The sequence below is a fragment of the Neodiprion fabricii genome, chromosome 2, assembly GCF_021155785.1.
Source record: "Neodiprion fabricii isolate iyNeoFabr1 chromosome 2, iyNeoFabr1.1, whole genome shotgun sequence".
Classification (NCBI taxonomy): Eukaryota; Metazoa; Arthropoda; class Insecta; order Hymenoptera; family Diprionidae; genus Neodiprion; species Neodiprion fabricii.
In genome coordinates, this window is record NC_060240.1 from 36930942 (window position 1) to 36949886 (window position 18945).

At 40.8% G+C, this 18945-nt stretch overlaps 1 protein-coding gene and 1 long non-coding RNA gene across 3 annotated transcripts in view; one reads left to right on the forward strand and one right to left on the reverse strand.

The window, feature by feature from the left end:
* Nucleotides 1-13744, reverse strand: part of LOC124176594 (neo-calmodulin-like) — a 100442-nt gene extending 86698 nt beyond the window's left edge. Inside the window, exon 1 of the mRNA XM_046558092.1 lies at nucleotides 13581-13744. Coding sequence (XP_046414048.1) covers nucleotides 13581-13619 — 39 coding nt within the window. The 5' untranslated portion in view covers nucleotides 13620-13744. The remainder of the gene's footprint in view (nucleotides 1-13580) is intronic.
* The window catches only part of LOC124176597, a 70366-nt gene extending 52018 nt beyond the window's left edge, over nucleotides 1-18348 (forward strand). The window contains exons 1-3 of one of the 2 annotated variants that reach the window (XR_006869421.1): nucleotides 13856-14222; nucleotides 17269-17403; nucleotides 17485-18348. This is a non-coding gene — a long non-coding RNA (uncharacterized LOC124176597). Of the gene's footprint in view, nucleotides 1-13855; nucleotides 14223-17268; nucleotides 17404-17484 lie in introns of those variants that run through there. The other variant, XR_006869422.1, reaches the window with a different exon arrangement.
* Nucleotides 18349-18945: the final 597 nt, after the last annotated feature.

The window sequence follows — 18945 nt, forward strand, 5'->3', positions numbered from 1 at the left end:
TCGTTCTTAAATTTGAAAAATGCGAGGGCCGCCGAATTTCTTCTCAAGTTCCGCCCTTGACGCAAATTATAATAGCTTGCGTCGAGTTCAAACTAAAGTGTAGAATAAAAGTAAACGAAATGATTTTTGTATAAAAAAAATCAGATCGCGCTCACTCGAGTACAAATACGAAGTGAACTATGACAAGCAACGGATGTGAAAAATTCTTGACTGTTACATTATTACCGTAACACAAGAATCAAATTTGATGAGAATTTATTGTCGGTATGGTTTTACTCGCAATGATCATTTCGCTCACAATATTGGAACCTGGTAGTTTGTATTAATAAAATCGTTGAAATTCGTTAAAATTTCTCGGGAATATCCATGATAAGATTTTCCTCAAAGTCCGTGTCAGCTACTGATTTGAATTTATGTGCGTTACTTCAGCCCGAAATTTCACCTCGTCCGGTGTATATGGATATATATGTGTGCATACGTATATATACGAATACGTTTTCTTCGTCGGATTCCGTCACGTTATGTGAAGAAAAGATTCCGTGAGCGACATTACCATAATATTTATAATAAATGAGTAATCGCGGAGTAAGTGTATCTGCAAACGAAAATGAATTATTTCTCCCAGTATGCGTGGCGTATAATACATCTCGGAATAATAAAACAAAAAGAAAATGTTCGTTATTCTTCTCTTTTCGGTACGGCTTTCGACGTTTTCAATTTACATTCCCTTTGTTCGTTCTGTCGGTAATAAGAAAGAGAACAAAAAAAGGACGACAATAGATCGCTTTTCTTACGTTGTCTTCATCTCGCGACTTTTCCTCTCATTGTTCTCCAAACTCTTCGAAGACACTTAAATGTCCAATAAAAATTGTTTATATTAAAATCACCTCAGACTCGGGACTCGGTCGTGACACTTATAGCTGATGTATTAAAACTCCCGAATTTTTCCTTCCCTTCGAAAAATTTCCATATTATTTTATACGTAAGATCTCAAGCTCAAAAGACCGAGTACTTAAAAGCAGGTGGTTCGAATTTTAGACTCAAATAAATATTCTCTCTACGTTCAGCCAGCTGCAGTCAAATATGTGAACATTTGATTACTCTCACGAATTGCAAACACGAGCGAAAGGTAATCGACGTCAAAGGAAAGTCCCTCCAATGTTTCGTGATGAAGAAGCAACCGATCAAAGTTCGAACTAATCAAAGTCGAGCTCAACGCTTCAGTAAACGTACAGACATTTACCGAAGTCGAATATTTCAGCCTTCTGTGTTTTCTAGTCTCGTGAATTCTTTATCCTCGAGATATATATCCAGGACGTTTATAAAGTCCGTGAGGTTTTATTTTCGTACTAGTATTGAAAATAACTATAATTTCAATTTTTATCATCAATTGAGTGTTTCTTCACTAAATTGCGTTAATTACAGTCGTTATTATATTGGGTTAAACGCACGCCCGTATTTTCCGGGTTCAATTTCGGTCACATCCTTGAGGTTTGAATCCCCGTCACACGTTCTCTATAACGTAATAGCGCAAGAGATGTTTAGGCAGGCTAACGAGACCATCTAAGACATTCATCACTCCCACAGGGTATCAAATTTGACTCCACTAATTACGTGGCATACCTACGATTTATCGCGTTACGGACTAATTTTTGTTCACGAATGCACGCGTGGCCGTGATTGTCAGACGTTATTAATTTTCGTCTCACCGGTTATTCGGAATCCCGAACAAACCATTAATAATTCCCCCGCGAATCGAAAGGCGTTCGTGGTTCAATTCACGCTTCATCGTTTCCTACAATTTATTTTCTTTGCGAAAAGTTGTACGATTCTTGGCGTGTTTTCGCACCTGAGCGAATCCTCTGTGGACTTGGTATATATAGGGATCTTCTCTATACCTATATCGATATATACATATGTATATGAAAAGGATCACGTCTCGGGTGGAAATCCGCGTTGCCATGATACTGTTGCTGTGGTTACGACGTGGCTCCTGGTGTAGAGGTTTATAAAATCATTTCCTTCTCGGCAACGCCCCAGTTTCGAGTTTGCACGAACTGTTATCCAAGGTTAAGCTTGCTCGATCCGCACCAACGATAAGGGCTGAACCTTATCCCGTTGACCGTTAATTACATCTGGGTAATTATACTCTTGGAGGACCCGGATGTACATATAACTTTACATATATACGTACACCCGTTGGCCAAAGCTGCGAAATTGAAGCTGGCGAGCAATCAGAGAAACTCCTCGTGAAGAAATACTTGCTTAAATTTCGGCGGCATTTTCCCCTGGCTATATTAATCGCTGGAATTTTTCATTAAAATTAGTCCGAATCAACGTCAGTGTATTACTTTCAATTTTCTTACAATTTTCTGCTTCACTTTTTCGGTGCGAATCTTAATTGATAAAAAAAAAAAAAATATGCGTCACGTCATTCCGCAAGATTAATCGCTATTTTGACAAAGATCCATGGATATTTTGCAGGACTTGCACGTTCGCCACGTATTTCAACTTTATCCAGAATAAGTATCGCTCGGTTGTATTTGCACAGATGAGGCTCGTGAAGAAGTTAATCGATGCGATATTAATCACGTGCGTGTCCAGCTTTGTTAGTCTTAAGGCTTGAGGGATGAAAACCGGGAAAATAGGTGGTGGAAGATCGAGGTGAGCCAGCGCTGGACCCTTCATCATCGATTTTGCAGGTTCGATTATGGACTTGAGTTTCGACGGCCATATAAATCAAAGGGTAGACGGCGTCTCGCCATGATCAAAAAAAGAGTCTCATTTTATTTCCAAAGCCGACTTATATCAGCCTGGTTTAACCTGCCGTGGCATAAGGTGTCAATTTGATTTATGATACTCCATTGATACCGTGAAATGAAAAGTTTTCCAACCACACAATCAGCACAAAGCATGACGCGCGTGATTTAATAATATTTTTGTTTATTCGAAGGCTTTCGCGCAGTCGTACAATTCCTCATTTCTATCCCAAATGTATGCTCACCGGAGTAAATTGGCAATTTTCCAACTGGACTGGTATCAACCCAATCAGATCACACGCAGTCAATACAATAAATTTGGTGAGTAATCCGAGATTCGCTGATCAGACTCTCGGTTCGTTACGTAAGAATGTGATATACGTGTAACGGGGGACGAGCAATCCGGGTCCCTTGCCTCTGAGAACGCAGAGCAGAACGGATGATACGCAATAAGATTGGAGTCTCAGCGTGTTTTCTTGTCTTTTCTTTTTTTTTTTCGTTAGGCTTTGCGCAAATTGGAGCTCGCGGAAAGATATTGGGGGGAGGAAAAAGGAGAGAAGAAAGAGAAAAAAAGTTTAATAGCGAGCGCGGCTGGAGCTGAGGCTTTTCAACGAACGTTTTGCCGAGCCTTCAATCGTCCAGAGTTGAATATTCTCTCACGTTTTATACATAAAAAAAAAAAAAAAAACAAGGCTGAATAAACCTCTGTGCCGCCATCTCTTTGATACGAGGCAGGATCACGTTCATTCTGAGAAATATACAACGCGCGTGAATAGATTCAACCTTTCACCTTTCGCCCTGAAAACAATCCCAGATTTTTTTAATACAAAATGAAAGGATGAAAGAGAGTATGCGGTTCAAATACAAAAGTTCGGCTGATTATGGTTGACGAAAATACTTTTGCGAAAATTTTGCAAGTCACGACTGAAGTACAGGTTAGTAAAATATTGCACGCAGTTACATGGTAGCATCTTCAGAATTTTGTCATGGTTTTTGAATTTTATTATCATTATCTCATTACAGTTGACGAAACTCTTGAGATACAATAACGGAAATTATCATACTCATATTAATCTGTCTTCTACTCCACAAAACTACCTTCAAATTAACGCGCACGGAGATTAGGATCATCCCGTAAATTAGAAGGTAATCTTCTTCTCTCAGCGCAATTATTCATGTTTATCGAATAATCGAATCACCTCGCATTCCAGACGCCATATTACGCATTGTCTTGGCGTGTAAATGAAAAAAATATTTAGTGGACCGCAGTATAAGGTATTTGTCACGCTACGATGCAGCGGTTCTCTGGATCGTAGTTTTTGTGCAACAGTTGGGTAAATTTCTAGGTTCAATATCGTGAGGTGTATAGGCTTAGCAACAGGTGGGTTGCATTCAGGCTCACAATATGCCCCGTTAAAACGGAAACTTTTGAACCGTAATGGTTGGATATACGCGGATTGTATGTATGTCTAATGCCACTGCGAGTGACTCCAATTAACGTCCGTGAAGATTCTTGGTCCCTAAACTCACGCACTACGAGGTAAAATATCTTGAAGATTTTTCCCGTGCCTCAGTTTATGTAAATAATCAGCGTAATGCTCGTATGAATGTCGCAGAATTTTGCCGCCTCAATTTTCACCCTGAAGATATAAAATAAGCGATTCTTTTTCCCTTGTATACGTAGCTTGAAACATTCGAACTAAAAAAAGAATTGCTTGAACCAATTTTTTGCAAGCAAGTGTGGTTTCGTAATCGAAAAACGCTACTAGAAATGGAAAAATGAAGATACAGATTTGCTAGCCAGAGTTCTGAATGCTCATACAATTTCAAAATTCTCGCAGTGGTGTTATTTCATTAGAAATTGGGACGCAAACGTCCAGCCACTGTTGTAAATCGTCCGCTTTAAAGCTCCCGGTGGAAGTTGCTCTCGTCACGTGAACGATGCGAGTTAAAGCAGCTAGAGAGTAATTGGCACTCTACACCTGAAGCTATGACTGCAATGGTACTTCTGTGTTGTTATTTCAGGTGTTTTGTTGCGCCACTTCTGTGCTAAAAGGCGAGCAATTGGTTAGGTGATTCAGTGTAGTCGGATATGTATATTCAGTGATGGACTCACGGGTAGTTACGTCGCATGTTTCAACGATGCACGCGAAGTTTAGGTGAAATCCTTGCAATAAAGCTGATGAAAACTGGTAATGGTTAATTGATTTTATTTAATAGAAGCGAGCTGATCTTAACACCGGCAATTTTATGGGTGAAGCGCGAATCGACGCGTCTCACGGTATAATAGGAGCTAAAAATGATGATCAATTAGCGCGGATACTTGAGACGACTCTCCCAATTTACCTGCAATGAAAACTGCAGGAACGCGTAAATGTGCGAATACCTAAGAACAAGACTGATCTCTTCTGCCGCCCTCAATTAAAGGAGGGCTCAAGGAGAATTTTATTTTACACCCGACGGTTTCAAGTCTCAGAAAGTGAACTGTTAATTAACTTCGCGCCCAGTTGTCCCAACGAGCGTACGCACACTCGATTTGTCCACCGAAACTCAACTAAAATGCCAAGAGAATCGTATTTGCCATGTCAGAGTCGACGAGGTTCAATTGACGAGTAATTTTACACCCGCGATATTTTCCCCGTGTGAAGGCGGGGTCGAGGATGTGCGGAATCGAAGCAAAGCCGTCGATATCGACGTGCGGTTTTTACTCCGTGGCGTGGATGGAAAAAGCTTCGGTCTTACTTGTTGCTCCCCGCTTTATCCTTCGGTTTGAAGAACAACCAACGATAGTCCTCACTTGGAGTTTAACCCCCTATTAAATGGTCTGCTTGAATGGTGATTTTTTAATTTTAATCAGGCCTGATTGAAGGACGTTTTCAATATCGGCACAACTTTCTTCTCGGTTTCTGTATGGAAAAAAATTTATTTCATTTATCGCGATTTCAGGGTTTTTGGGAAACTTGCGATGCTCGGAGCATATTTCTTTGCTATTTCACGTGTATGGTCAATCTTGGAAAAAATTTGATCCCGCTTTCTTCACGTACCTCGTACGGATTTTCGAACGCAGCGCGGTAATAGATACTTCAGACTGTGGAAGGTTAGGCAGAATCATTGAGGAAGCAATTTCCTGTCAATTTCCCGGGAAGTATGGAGAAACGATAACGGAGACAAAACCTGCCGCAATACACAGACATGTGTGATTGTACTGTGGACAACGGTTGATAGCTTTCAAACTGGTTTTAAATTCGCCATCAATTGTCGTATTTTGATACATTGACCTTGGAAGAATGAAAATGCGAAATTGACCTTGAGTAATTAATTCCTACGATACGGTATCGAAAGCAGAAAAATTCTTCTAATTAGCATGTATCAATTCTTATTCTTTCGCCATTCTGCTCTCCAAGCTGCTCCAACGGTGAAAAGATTGGCCTTCGCAAATTCGGAAAGCGGAGTAAATATTCACAACTGCATCCCACCTTAACTTTGATCCTTCCACATGAGACTTAAATTTTGTCAAAGTTTTTAATTAAAATTTTCAGATCAACGCGATATTTACGGCCTGTAAAATCAGATACCCATCATAATCGCAACCACCGCACGTTTCGTTCGCTTTAAAAATTCACGAGAGAGATTTCCCGCATTCACCGTACCATTTGTCATTGTTTTCATTTATAACCGTATCCTGTCAACTTGAAATCCCGAGTTTCAACCAGATTCCAATTTCTCTTTGGCGCGAGGAGGAATTTTCACGAATCGCTGCCTAATAATTCAGCCACCGAAAACTCTCGAGCATCGCTTGTGTATTATATACATGATTGTTCGTGAAAACTTTGGGGCTGCTAAATCTGACTGTTACTTTAGGACAGTGGAAAAGTGCCGGATGAGTACATCGCGTCCTCGATCCCCGAGCTTACGTTTGGGTTCAGAACATCACGCGCATCTGCCGCCGAATCCCGAATCCCTTATCTCTAAACTGATCCTCGGACTAAGGGAACATTTAGGGGGAAGGTTTCCGACCCTTGTTAGAGGTCGCGAAGACCTTTCGGAATACGCTGTAGCCTTCTCGATTTCCGCGTAGCTCGCCCACTCGCGTAAGAATCAATTGCAAATAACATGTGCAGAAAATAACAACGCGTTGTTCGTTTTGCTTTTCCATTTTTTCATTAGCGAGCAGACTGAAAATATCACACGGACATATATGAAGAAGGGGAAATTGAAAATGATCTGCATTTTTGATATTCCTGATGGATTGCGATCAAATATTTCCCCGAGGTGTTCTCGCTCCGTTTCCCATTCTTCGATCCCACGGGAGTCGAGACCTCATATCGGATTGTATGTGAAATTCTTTCTATCAAGGAATGCCGAGTGGAAATTTCCTCGCCGGGTGAATTAATGAAGTTCACCTCGTGGGCGGTGCTGGGCTGCTGCAGAAACGGCGTAACGCAATTTATGCGATAGAAGCTATGCATGTGTAAGTAGAAAGATCGCGTAGACTCGGTGTACTTGCATGAAAGTCAATACCAGCGCGTTACATTCGCGTAAGAAATTATTCCTGTGCAAACGGAGGACAGAAGATGGAACGCAAGGTACGATTTGCAAGCTAATTCTTTCCATTTTTCTCGAGCTAATGTACGCCTGGTGAAAGAAAAAAAATACTCGGGATATCTGAACGTAATTTGGAATGCTTTGAACTAACGCAGAGCGCCTTTTACCCGGAATTCATGAATATCTGGATGAAAATTGCACTGTGTGACATTTTGTTTCTTTTACAGCAGATTCATCGCCTTTTCTTTTTGTGAGCTTCAACCCGCAAAGCTTTTGACGAGCGTCTTCTTTACAACGGAGCTTTCAAACAGAGTCAGCTCAATTTTCACCTGATGCGAATCGTGACTTTCACGGCAAATGGAGAATGCCAAAGCGAACTTTGCAGCAATTTTTCCAATCGACGCAGGTCCGCATAGCACGTGGATCTGAGTTACGTATATTGGATAAACGTGACTTGATATTCGCTGAACGTGTTAACCGACTACGAACGAAACTCTCGCGCAGCTCTCGGATTACAGAAACTCGTTGAGTCGCAAAGTTACAACAACCGTTTCTCACACGAGAAACGAATACCCATAATTCACCTATAAGATTCCTGACTGTTCGGCTGCTGTACAGAGCTGCAACAATAAAAATAATAGCTGCACTCTTGTAGCCCAGATTTATTCAAATGAGAACTCTGAAAATTACTACGCGGTCACGATATTTCTGAAACACTTGTTCCGTTTATTGCATTATGAAAAGTGAATAAAGGAAACATGAAAGGGGAACTAAAGAAGGCGACCAGAGCTTCACTCGGACTCGATCGATACGGACGTGAAAACGAATAGAAGAATTTTCAATTACCTTCTGTTTGTTGGAGGGAATGTACAGAACCCTTATTTGATCCATCACGGTCGCTTGGTATCACCGCTTTCACAACTCGACCCACTATTAATCCACCCGTGAATTTTATCATCTGCGTTGATAACGCGATGAGATCTTTCCCACCCTTCCAAATCAATTCCCATTCATGAAATGAACAACCCGTGACTTGGTCGTCTTTTATCAGGCTCGATTCAGCCGTTATCTCAGTTTCGAGATGTCACCCAGCCCGTTTAACGACTCGTGGAAATGGTTTTAATTCTCGGACAAGAGGCTTAAACCCGAATATGATCAAGCCTCGAAACGGGGCTGCAGGAGAGAGAGTCCTGGTTTTAACAAATCAATGAACCAGCTGCAGAGTCCCATCCTCGATCGTTGTCAAGTGACGTGGATCGCTGAGTCTGCACAGTTTAACGGCATCGATTACCGCTCGAATCGATCATGCAATCCAATCCACACGATTCAAGCCTCCCGCTCTCCCGCGTAATCTCTGAATCGCCGAAATCATCGGGCATTAAACGATGTTGAAAACAACGAGGAAGAATGGGCGTGGGTACGGGATTTCACTCCGAATTAGCGACAACTCACAGGGGAATTAATCGAGGCCATTTCAGGAAGAACCAGGGATTAAACAATCTCCCATATTTCGTGAAAGATTGTGCGAAGCGAAATCACAAAGGTGCTGGAAAGATGTCGCGATAAAGAGCTTCGTCGTTTACTCCTGCAGCAGAACGTGATTTTGGAAAAGCTGGCTTACTCATTCGTCATCGCGGGATAATTCGGGACAGCTCTGAAAGGATATTGTATCAAAGTCGGGAGAAGAATATAAGGAAAGTAATGGACGGGAAGACGAGACTTCACGATACGGAGTTTTTGGTTACTCCACATCCTGAAAGAATGAGAAAAGTTCCACACCAAGTCTAGCCCGGGTTTCGAGTTTTTCTACTTTCGCCAACTTCTCGCTACGGTAAAGTACACACGTTCGGTAAGATCAGGGACACACAAGAACGCGAATGACTATCAAGCCTTTCATTTCTTCGCCACGGTAGAGAGATTACCTCTTCGGCTCATGTTGCATTTTTCTTTACTCGGTCGCATGGTTTTACGCCACTGTGCTTTTCATTTGGTGAAAAATTACCTCCCATTTGCGACGGCGCATCAGTGACGGATATCCAACCCTGAACGAGGGCGTCAGAGATACCTGGAGTCATTTTTTATTGAAAATTTAAGGGGTCTGGAATCTAGTTTGCGATACAGAGAATCCGCGATCCGTCACCGAGAGAAATTTTTAGTTCCGATCGCCACACAGTCTTTGACTGATTTGATTTATCACTACTGCCGAAAAATATAACGCTGGATACTAAATGACGATTAGTCTTGTAATCGTTCTTTTTGATTGTCGTTACTGTTACTATATTTCTTTGTAACTGTAATCGCAGGAAATAGTTACTTGCACCTTGGTTCTTAGGAATTTCAACAGTGTCCAAACAGTTGTTGTAACGTTACCTATTTTACTCAAATTTTCTAGTTGCTACAGCAAACGGAACTCCTTTCAATACGGTTATATACTTAATTCCATTGTCCACAGTAAGAATTCTTCTTACTTTTCACATCCCAAGACGTATATGTTGTCGACGTTTTTTATCCGCAACTCCAGACATCGAAAAAAAGGGTCGGGAGAGAGTGAAAGATAGATGGATATAGGATTGTTTTTTCACCCTGCCCAGCAAGAGCTTGAAATTCTTCCAAAACGACGATTTTTTCGTGAATTGGAAAGGCAAAGAACTTATAATCTACAGATTCAATGCAGAATTCGTAAATATATTGCACTCATGTATTCTACTTGTTCTTCATCTATCAGAGCATGATACTAAGTTATATAATTGGAAATTTCAATGGAAGGGTGAAATTCAACGAATCGTAATCAATCAATTTTCGCTGACATGTCCAGTATGCGACTCAGATCATCTGTAATTTTCAATCACTGTCCCGAGAGACAGAAATTGGGCATCACGGTGTAAAATTTCTGTAGGTGTGTCAATTGTGAAGAAAATAAACACAGCTCCTCGAGAAATTCTACGTTGTAAAATACGAGCGCTGGAGGACAGAGTGAAAATGGGATATAAAAAGCGGAGGAGTGAGAAAAAGTAGAGGGTACAATAGAGTGCACGTTATATACTATAATGTTATGTACCTACCCGTTGGCCTGGAATTTCGAGGGTTTTATTGCGGTTTGGAATGTGAAAGCTTGAGCTCGGGAAAAGCTTGACGAAAATTAAATTTTATTTAGGCGGTGGAATCGCGGGAAAACGATCGTCGAGCTGAATGATCGGGCGACGAAACATGTTTTCGCTCTATACCCGGGACAAAAAAAAACGTAAGTACATCTACATCTTCGGTGTTTACCCGGTATAAACACGATAGCAATGGTCGATAATATTCGATATGCGAGCGGTAAAAAAAACACCGAGCAAACAAGTCGTGATACCCATACGTATATTTCAGGCACAGCTGATAACCGCAGTACACATTCTGGATTTGGGATACCCGAAAAGGAAACAAAGAACAAGGGCGAATACAAAAACGGGAAAGCCCATTCTTTATACTACGAACACAGCTACGTGTAATCCATGCAGAAACCAAATGTATAATTTGGAATTCAAATTAAGTTTTCTACGTTCGCATTTTCCACGTGCCGATTCGGAACGGAAGGGAAAAAGCGTAATACAGTTGATTGGTATTGTTCGGAGAAAAAATCGATGCGCTTGTTACGTGCTTCTAGAGAAAAACTCGATACCGTGTAGTGGAATTGAGTCGGAATCCGACGATCGGTGAGTAAGAGTCCGGCAATATTTGATACAGAAAATAAACTGAGAAGAGAGTAACGGAGAAATATAACGCAAGAGATTCACTCTCGCAATAGGCAGTAGCGCGGAGTTCGATGTCAGGCTTATAAATTTGAGAGAGGCTTCGACGATCGCGTTTCCAGGCAAGCATTTGTCGTCTGCCGATACGATATACGTTTCGGAAAAGTAAGGTGAAGGAAAAAACCACACCGACGCCACCCCAATAATTTATTTACCAAACCGTTATACGAACATGTGCCATTTCAATTCAATTCACAAATTCATCGCGTTCAGTTCCGCGTGCATACATGTGCTAAAATTCAAGAGTGGCTACATCGCACGAAATGCTGAAACACCTTAGAAACGTGCTATTCACACCTCGCTAACACTTTGCATGAATTGTACAGTCACGGAAAAAACCAAACTAATTTCCGAAACACAATGAAACGCGGTTACGTATTTTTTCAGCCACTTAAATGCTTGCTTTTGCCGTCGGCTTAATCGCACGAGCTTGCAACGCATGTTGACAGGTTAATGGCTTCACCTGCCCTCTGCACACACGTCTTTGAGGGTGTGACGTGTACCCCCTAATAATTGTTTCTTGGAATTGTACCCGACTGTTGCAACACAACGCAAACGCTGCTACGTCAGCGCTCCGTCTATAGGAACCAACTCTTGTTACCGAATCCAAATTGCACGCCATGGACTTTTCATGTAGTTTCAACTACCGAAAAGCACCTTCAAAATCTTCCCTGTCTATTGTTTTTTTTTTTGTTTTTTTCATTTGTCAGTATAGATTGGCAGACTTGTTCCTTGTTCATAACAAAGTATAACAGAACAGTGTTACATTTGATACTGAAGAAGTTAACGAGATGTATACAAATATTTTCAACGGTCTGGACACGCCGGAGGGCAACAAACGCTACCCAAACGATCAATCATATCAGCCGAAGACTGCTAATTAACGCAAGGCGTCAACTCTGTCAACACTTGCTTGTCATTAGTCTCAGCTTCAAGTCACGCATACGGTAGCGAAATTCCGTTGCACGCAGAGAACCGTAATGTATAAAATAGTTTTCAAAGGGTCAACCTACAATTTCACACCATTCTTTATAGGCAGCTCATCATCGGAGAGGTGGTTAATTACAACCCACTCAATTCAATTAAACAATTTGGCTGAAAAGGTGAACCGTAAATACGATCCCCTCAGATTGCCAAACAAATTTCCGGTTGGGTTTCACTTGTTTTAATTAATACCGAAAAGTTAAACTTTCCGGACTCCTTAGTTTACATGTAGAATAATCGGATCGCAATCAGACGTAAAGAGAGGTGGATTATTTATGACAAGTTCCGCACTGTTTCACTCGCAAAAAAATAGTCAGTGGAAAGTTTATTAATTGCGCCTTTTTGGCAAGTCTGACGCTCTTGTCGCGAAGCCCTTGTAAAGTATCAATTCTCTCCAAGGTCACATCCTCGATCCTCGTGCGCGTGCAAGGGAAAAAATTGTTCGCATCAGACTGGGCGGTACCACAGCTTCCAATATATTTTCGCGAGAAGTTTTCGGTTGGCTAACACAAAAGGTTCCCATCAGCTTGCTGACCCGGGTTTTCCCTAGCTTTATGAATATACCGAGCCCGCCAGTCTCGGTGATTTTTGAATTATGTTATGCAAATTTCAAATTGCCGAGGCACCCAACTTGTAGACATCTGCACGACGCTCCTGCACGTATAGGCATGTATGATTTTGCCTGTCTTTACATAGATAAATAATCAAGGGCGTACATCTATATACATAGGATGCAAATCTGAGTAAAGTATACACTTTGCAGGCGGGTAGAAATGACGCTCTGGATTAAAGCTGGGGAAATACAAGGCAAAGGTCCAATCTTCACGAGTCGGTATCAAGCGGATGTCGTTATTTCGCGGTTTTGTACAGAATGGCAAAATTGACAATCGCAAAATAGAAAAACGCCCTTATCTTACCCTATTCGCCTGGTTAGAGTAATTAATGCATACCGCGATTGGGAAATTCTTAATTATTACCCAAGTTAGGGTGGAGTTCTAATCCCTACTTATATGAGAAGTAAGTACAGTTGCTTATTCAATCTCTCGGATCGTAAATGAACGCGTGAAGAAACATGTCAACTCAACCTCGTGATCGTTATTAGAAAAATTGATTGATCAACGAAGCAGTGTAATTTAGCGACGGACGAAAATTTGTCGGTAATTGAGATGCAATTTTAGACGATCACGAGTTTTAATATTTTTTCATTGTTTTTCAAATAGTCGTTGATCCATCATCCTAGCCAGCCTAATGAAAGCTTCTACATGCATTTAAATTCGAACGGGCGCGGAATTCAACCGGCTTGAAACGTTTCTCGAGTACCTGACAACGAAATGAGATGAAAAGACGTTTTTTAAGGACAAGCAGAGCGGCAGTAAAATACTATCTGCACTAATTTCGAAGCGAAATAATTGCGGTGCGCGCTTGCATGATTGCATGTGGGAGCGTCTTTGGCTGTAAGGAAGAAGCTTGAAACATCGATAACATTTTATTTCAAACTTACCCGACGCATAACGCGAAGCGAAAACGAAGATGTCTTCATTTTGGTCGTAATCCTGGCAAACTGGAATACTTTATAAACACGGCGCCTGTTGCTTATCTAGTACCAAAGAGACGGCTGGTTCTGAGACCGATATTATCCCCGTGAAAAATCTCCCGCGCTGTACAGTATGGTAATACGTTCTATATAATTTGGAACTAATAACCAACGGAGAATTCGTCGAATGAAAAAGAATCCTGTCGACTCGGAGTAATCGAGCCTTCAGACTAATTTCCGGAATCCTTATTCGCCCTCACTACAGGCGGTCGAACGGCTTCTTGCGGCGCGGTTTTGGCTGCCCTTTTAATGCCCCCTGATCACCTCGCACTTCGCTGCCACGTTGATCGCTGGAAGAAAAGCTCGGCTCTCCAGTTCGCGACGTTATTCACCAACCAAAGACGAAATGAAGAAGAGGAAAATCGGGATGCACGGATCTAGACGCGACTACCAGGCGTCTGATGCTCCACAACCGGCGGCTTCCACTCCTTGGGAGCGGACCTCCCGTCGTCGTCGAGCTTTCGCGCACGCTCACCAGCTCAAGGACCGTTGTCAGGGCCGAGCTTACGGACAGAAGGGCCACTATTAATCACCCATAATTACTCCGAGGTGAGATATAATTATCATCCATTTTTTGCCGATGAAATCTCCTATAAACACTTGACAGAAATCGATGTTGCATCGGTGTCTACCATTTCGGAATTTACTATGCGAAGTACTTTTCAAGATCGCACCGCACAGATACCGTCCCGCCTCTGATGCGTCATGTTCGAGGATTCGTATTCTCAATTAGACTCGATACTCGAACAATTTATTGGAACTTGTACAACGCATCGAGGTATAGACTCACGGTGATATATTAATTTTGCGCAATCAAGAGGCCCTTAGTTACAGACCATTGAAGTCCTTGGTTTAGAAAATACCCAGTCATTGACTGTTGAATTTGAAATAGGTACACTATATACATTATTTCGGCGAATCCATTCTGCAATCCAGTCAATTTTTTTTTAGACTCAACTCCAACAAGATCGCTCCAAATGTAGGTAGATTAGCCACCGTGTACCAAGGGTTCGTACTCAAGTAATTCATGCCGCAGTGAGCTGCTCTCTCAACTTGATATTTAAATAATGGTTAAAGTTAGTTGACGGTAGCTATATTTCTACCATGAATTCGCCCCGTCGACGACGGTGAAAAGTCTCGGGGCTCTATTTGACCCCGCGAAGTTTTAACTTCTTGGTCTCTTACCGTTTTAACCCTTTGAACCCAATAGAGGACTGAATTTAAAGTGTTTGCTATTTGTGCAAAGCAAGCGCCGTTCAAAATCGAAGTTACGAACGCGTGGATACTTGATTCGTTTGAATATTAATATTGCAAAACGCCGTGTTTAAAATACTTTCGAAATGTCAAGAAATCCGATTCGCCTGAAGTCACTCGTGAAGTCGCATATTCTTTATTAACTTACAGGATTATAATTCCTTAGTAAACGGTCATGCTTGAAATAGCACGAGAATGCTTTCGTTTTTTTTTTTTGTGTAATTTTTTCTTGTACGTGCTTTCAAATTCTCCGAACTTTTCCCACATTACTGTGACTAGACAAGTGCAGCGAAATTTCTACAATTGCCAAGTTTCATACCGAGCAGACTGATGCTGTTAATCTTGCAGTTCGGTCAGCAAATTTCTAGTAATTTATCCAGTTTATTCCCTAGACGAGACATTCCGAAACTGTAGCAATTAGATTTCATTACATCGTAAATTGCAGTTGTCTGACCAAGTCCAAGGCACTCGTACCTATTCCGCACAGCGAGCAAATCGGGGACCTCCAAACGAAACATTCTAACCTGAATAACGCAGAGATGAAACTAGTTGGCTATTACTTGCTAATTTAAACTTCATCGGAATAACGCGGAAAGGTTGAGGTGTGTAAAAGTCGGCATTCGAGAAGAAATAAAACCTGTAAATTAGTTGGCGTACTCTTGCTGATCGAATAAATCAGGTTGTGAAATTTCTGCTTTATGGTGCTTTAGATATAGGAAAATACGATCAGCTGCTTGCAGTACCGCGATAATTGCTTCATGCGTATAATATCTGCGGCAAAGTTTTGCGAAAGAAGAGCTTCCAGAAAAGTTTACGATCTCGCAGACCCTGCGCTGCGTCTCTCGGTAAGTGCCTGCAATTTTCTTCCCCGTCGATTTAGATTACCTCCCCGGGAGTCGTGTTATCAACAAATTACGGTATAGAGCTCCGGTTGCCGTCGTCACGTCTGCGCCAGCTTTCAAGCTTTATGGCTTTGTTTTCCTGTAACAATTCTACCCTGACATCAGCGGTAGTTCGAATTTATTCACGTGGTGTGAAACATTTTTTATAGTTTAGCATAAGCGATTATTCGTATTCTCGTTCGATTAGCGTTGAATATTTTTACGTAGCCACAGGAGACGAATCATTTGGGACTTTAGTTTTTCTGGAAATAAAAACTATCGTTGATCGTCAAGCTTGCTGTACTGATACGAATAATTAGATTTCAGAAATATGATTGCGCAAATGACAAGAGTACGGGATGATTGATGAAACCAATACAAGCTTCCCTTATCGGATGAGATAAAGCCGTGGATCCTTGGCGAATACTCTTCTCTTGAGCTTGACTGTGGTAGCAAAAAACCAAGAAAATCATATACATAACCATGTATACTTTGATCCTTTGGAGTAAACTTCATCAGATGTGCGAAAAAAGAAAGGCGAAATCGAAATATGCTTCGGCGGCATCGCGACGCCACCCAATCGCTTCTATAGGCATCGTCTTAGTTCACCGTATTCTTTTTGGGATGCTGTTATTCTAACTTTCACTTTCATGCATCGCCCGGTCAGTCGGGTTTCAAATTTACGGAGTAAGTTCGGACGTACGTATGGGAAGAAGGGATTCCTTCACATCGGTGCTCTAGCCGATTTGTCTTCTGAAAAACGGAGACAATCAAAGTTGTTCACTGACTTGGGATATGTGATTTTCTCCAAAGCCTTAACAGCAACCAAAATTGTATCTTATCCATAGTGAGTAATTAACTAATTCGAATTGTTACAAGAAAACTGCAGAGCAACTGAATTTGTAAGAAGTGTAGCACGGTTCATTTCGCACTTTTTTTTAAATAATTTAGAATCGCTCATGTAAGATTTCATTATTGTTTCGAGTCAGTTCAATCATTTTCTTTCTCAACTTGCAGGTCGATAGGCGTATTTTATGTGTATGAACGGTGTGTGAATGCACGTGTTGTTTCCGTCCTCTTTTTCTTTGTTCATCCTGAAATAACTAATCCTTCCGACAAGGCTTTTTTTGAATAAATCTATAAGACTCGTTAGTCCGATGCAAATAATAAGATTGTGTCTTAAAAATTTCATTTCGTTAACCCGTATCCACGTTTAAATTATAATTGCCTCATTTCTTCACGGTTCTGCATTTACTCACAAAATTTTAGATCGTTACATGCTCGTTCTCAGAGCCCTGAACATGTTTAAGGGGCTAAGGTCAGTTGGGAGGACAAAAAAATCGCCTTATTGCTGTTTTTCTTATGGCTTATTTATTCCCACGATAGGATTTTTTTGAATGAAATAATAGATGTTTGAAAAAGTTACAATAATTTTTTCAAGACAAAATATTGATTTGCAGCGGGGTTGTAAGCGGTCTCCGAGATGTCGAAAGAATGACGATTTACGGTGTTCACAGCTGCTCAAGACTGGATCATCTGTAATCAAACATTTTTGTGGGATCATTAGGAATAGAAAACTGCTTTGTGAATCACAGGTAAGTGGAAGCGCAATGTTGTTCCAAGTCATCAAAGACATTATATATGTAAATACATGTATAACGAAATTTTTGTTGCAGAGAAGTTTCATCACATAATGACTACAGTCAAACCAAAAATGGCGTTGTGCATGGCGATAAAGTGAAGATCAGCTACCAATTTTCTCATCTCCAAGACCAATTGAGTTGAAGAATAAATTTACACAATAATTACCTTTCAACTTTCGAATACTCTTACGTATCCTGGAAAAACTCTGCCTGGTCCGTTTCACCTAATACGTCATGTAATCTAAATCAAGAGAAATACTGAGAAAACTTTCATTGTTCGGATCTAACTCTTGATGCATTGCTCGCAGCGTATTCGGATTCAGATTGCGCGCAATCGATTCCTCTCACAAAATTACATCTCTGTAGCGCGTCAAAGAATAAATTGCAGCATTATTCATATTCGTCGAAATTTTGTTCTAAAATTCAGAGAAGTTAGCCTGACTTTCTTCGCGATTTTTGTTACAAAAAAATTTCATCCCTGTATCTATTCATGCCACTATTCTTAGACTAACTCGACTTCAAGTATTCCAAAAACAGCGTTCAAATCATTTTGGAATCAAGACTGATAAAATACTAATGAAATATGGGGAAATTAATTTATTCATTCATTTTGATGCAGGTTAAATTAAACATTAACAACACAATAACATACGGTATACATCGTACCATGCAAAGGTGCGCTGCGCTTAGACGCAAACCAGAACTCGAACTATACTTACTAAGTAAGACTTTGACTATCTGATATAATATTTTTCATCTTGTACTTAAAATTAGGTATAATGCACTCCTGTGTCCTGTTACGATAATTAGAATTATTGGGTAATGTTAAATCATACTTTTGCATTCCCGTTTATCTTTCAATATTATACCGTTTGGTAACTAGTTGAATTACTACACACTGACACAAACACTTGTATTCGAAGAAGTAATATTGAATAAACAGCTGGAACTTAAAGGCTATGAAGTCGTGATTTTTCTGTTTCACCTTTTTGAAAATCATGTGCAGATTTGATGTGTTTTTGTGACGATTTTTGACCCAATGTTGGATGAGGTTAACCATGCACTTTTTAGAACCTGGAATATTTCCCACAATTCGTGGACTGATGTGACCTTAGGGCATGCGAAGAAGACGCCTAGAACAACGTTGGATCATTAGCCATACAGTAGAAAAATGAATGATCGTTTTGAAGTTGTAACTACTGATCAGTTGCTCAGATCGGGAATCGGGTTGATTAATTCGACCCTCAAAAACTTGAAAAGCGCATCAGAAGAAGTTGAGGAACTACGAAGTAAACACAAGTGGATATGAATAATCGCAAAAATTCTGTCGTTTTCAGCTGTAAGTCATGAACCGTTGCTCGCATCGTATTGGGACTGAGCTTGAACGATTCCTCTCGGTAAAATACGTCGGAGTAACGTCGCCTGATTTAAAGACCCAAACCGGTGATGGTCGGTGATTTTTGTTTTTTTTTCTTATAGGAAGAAACGAAATGA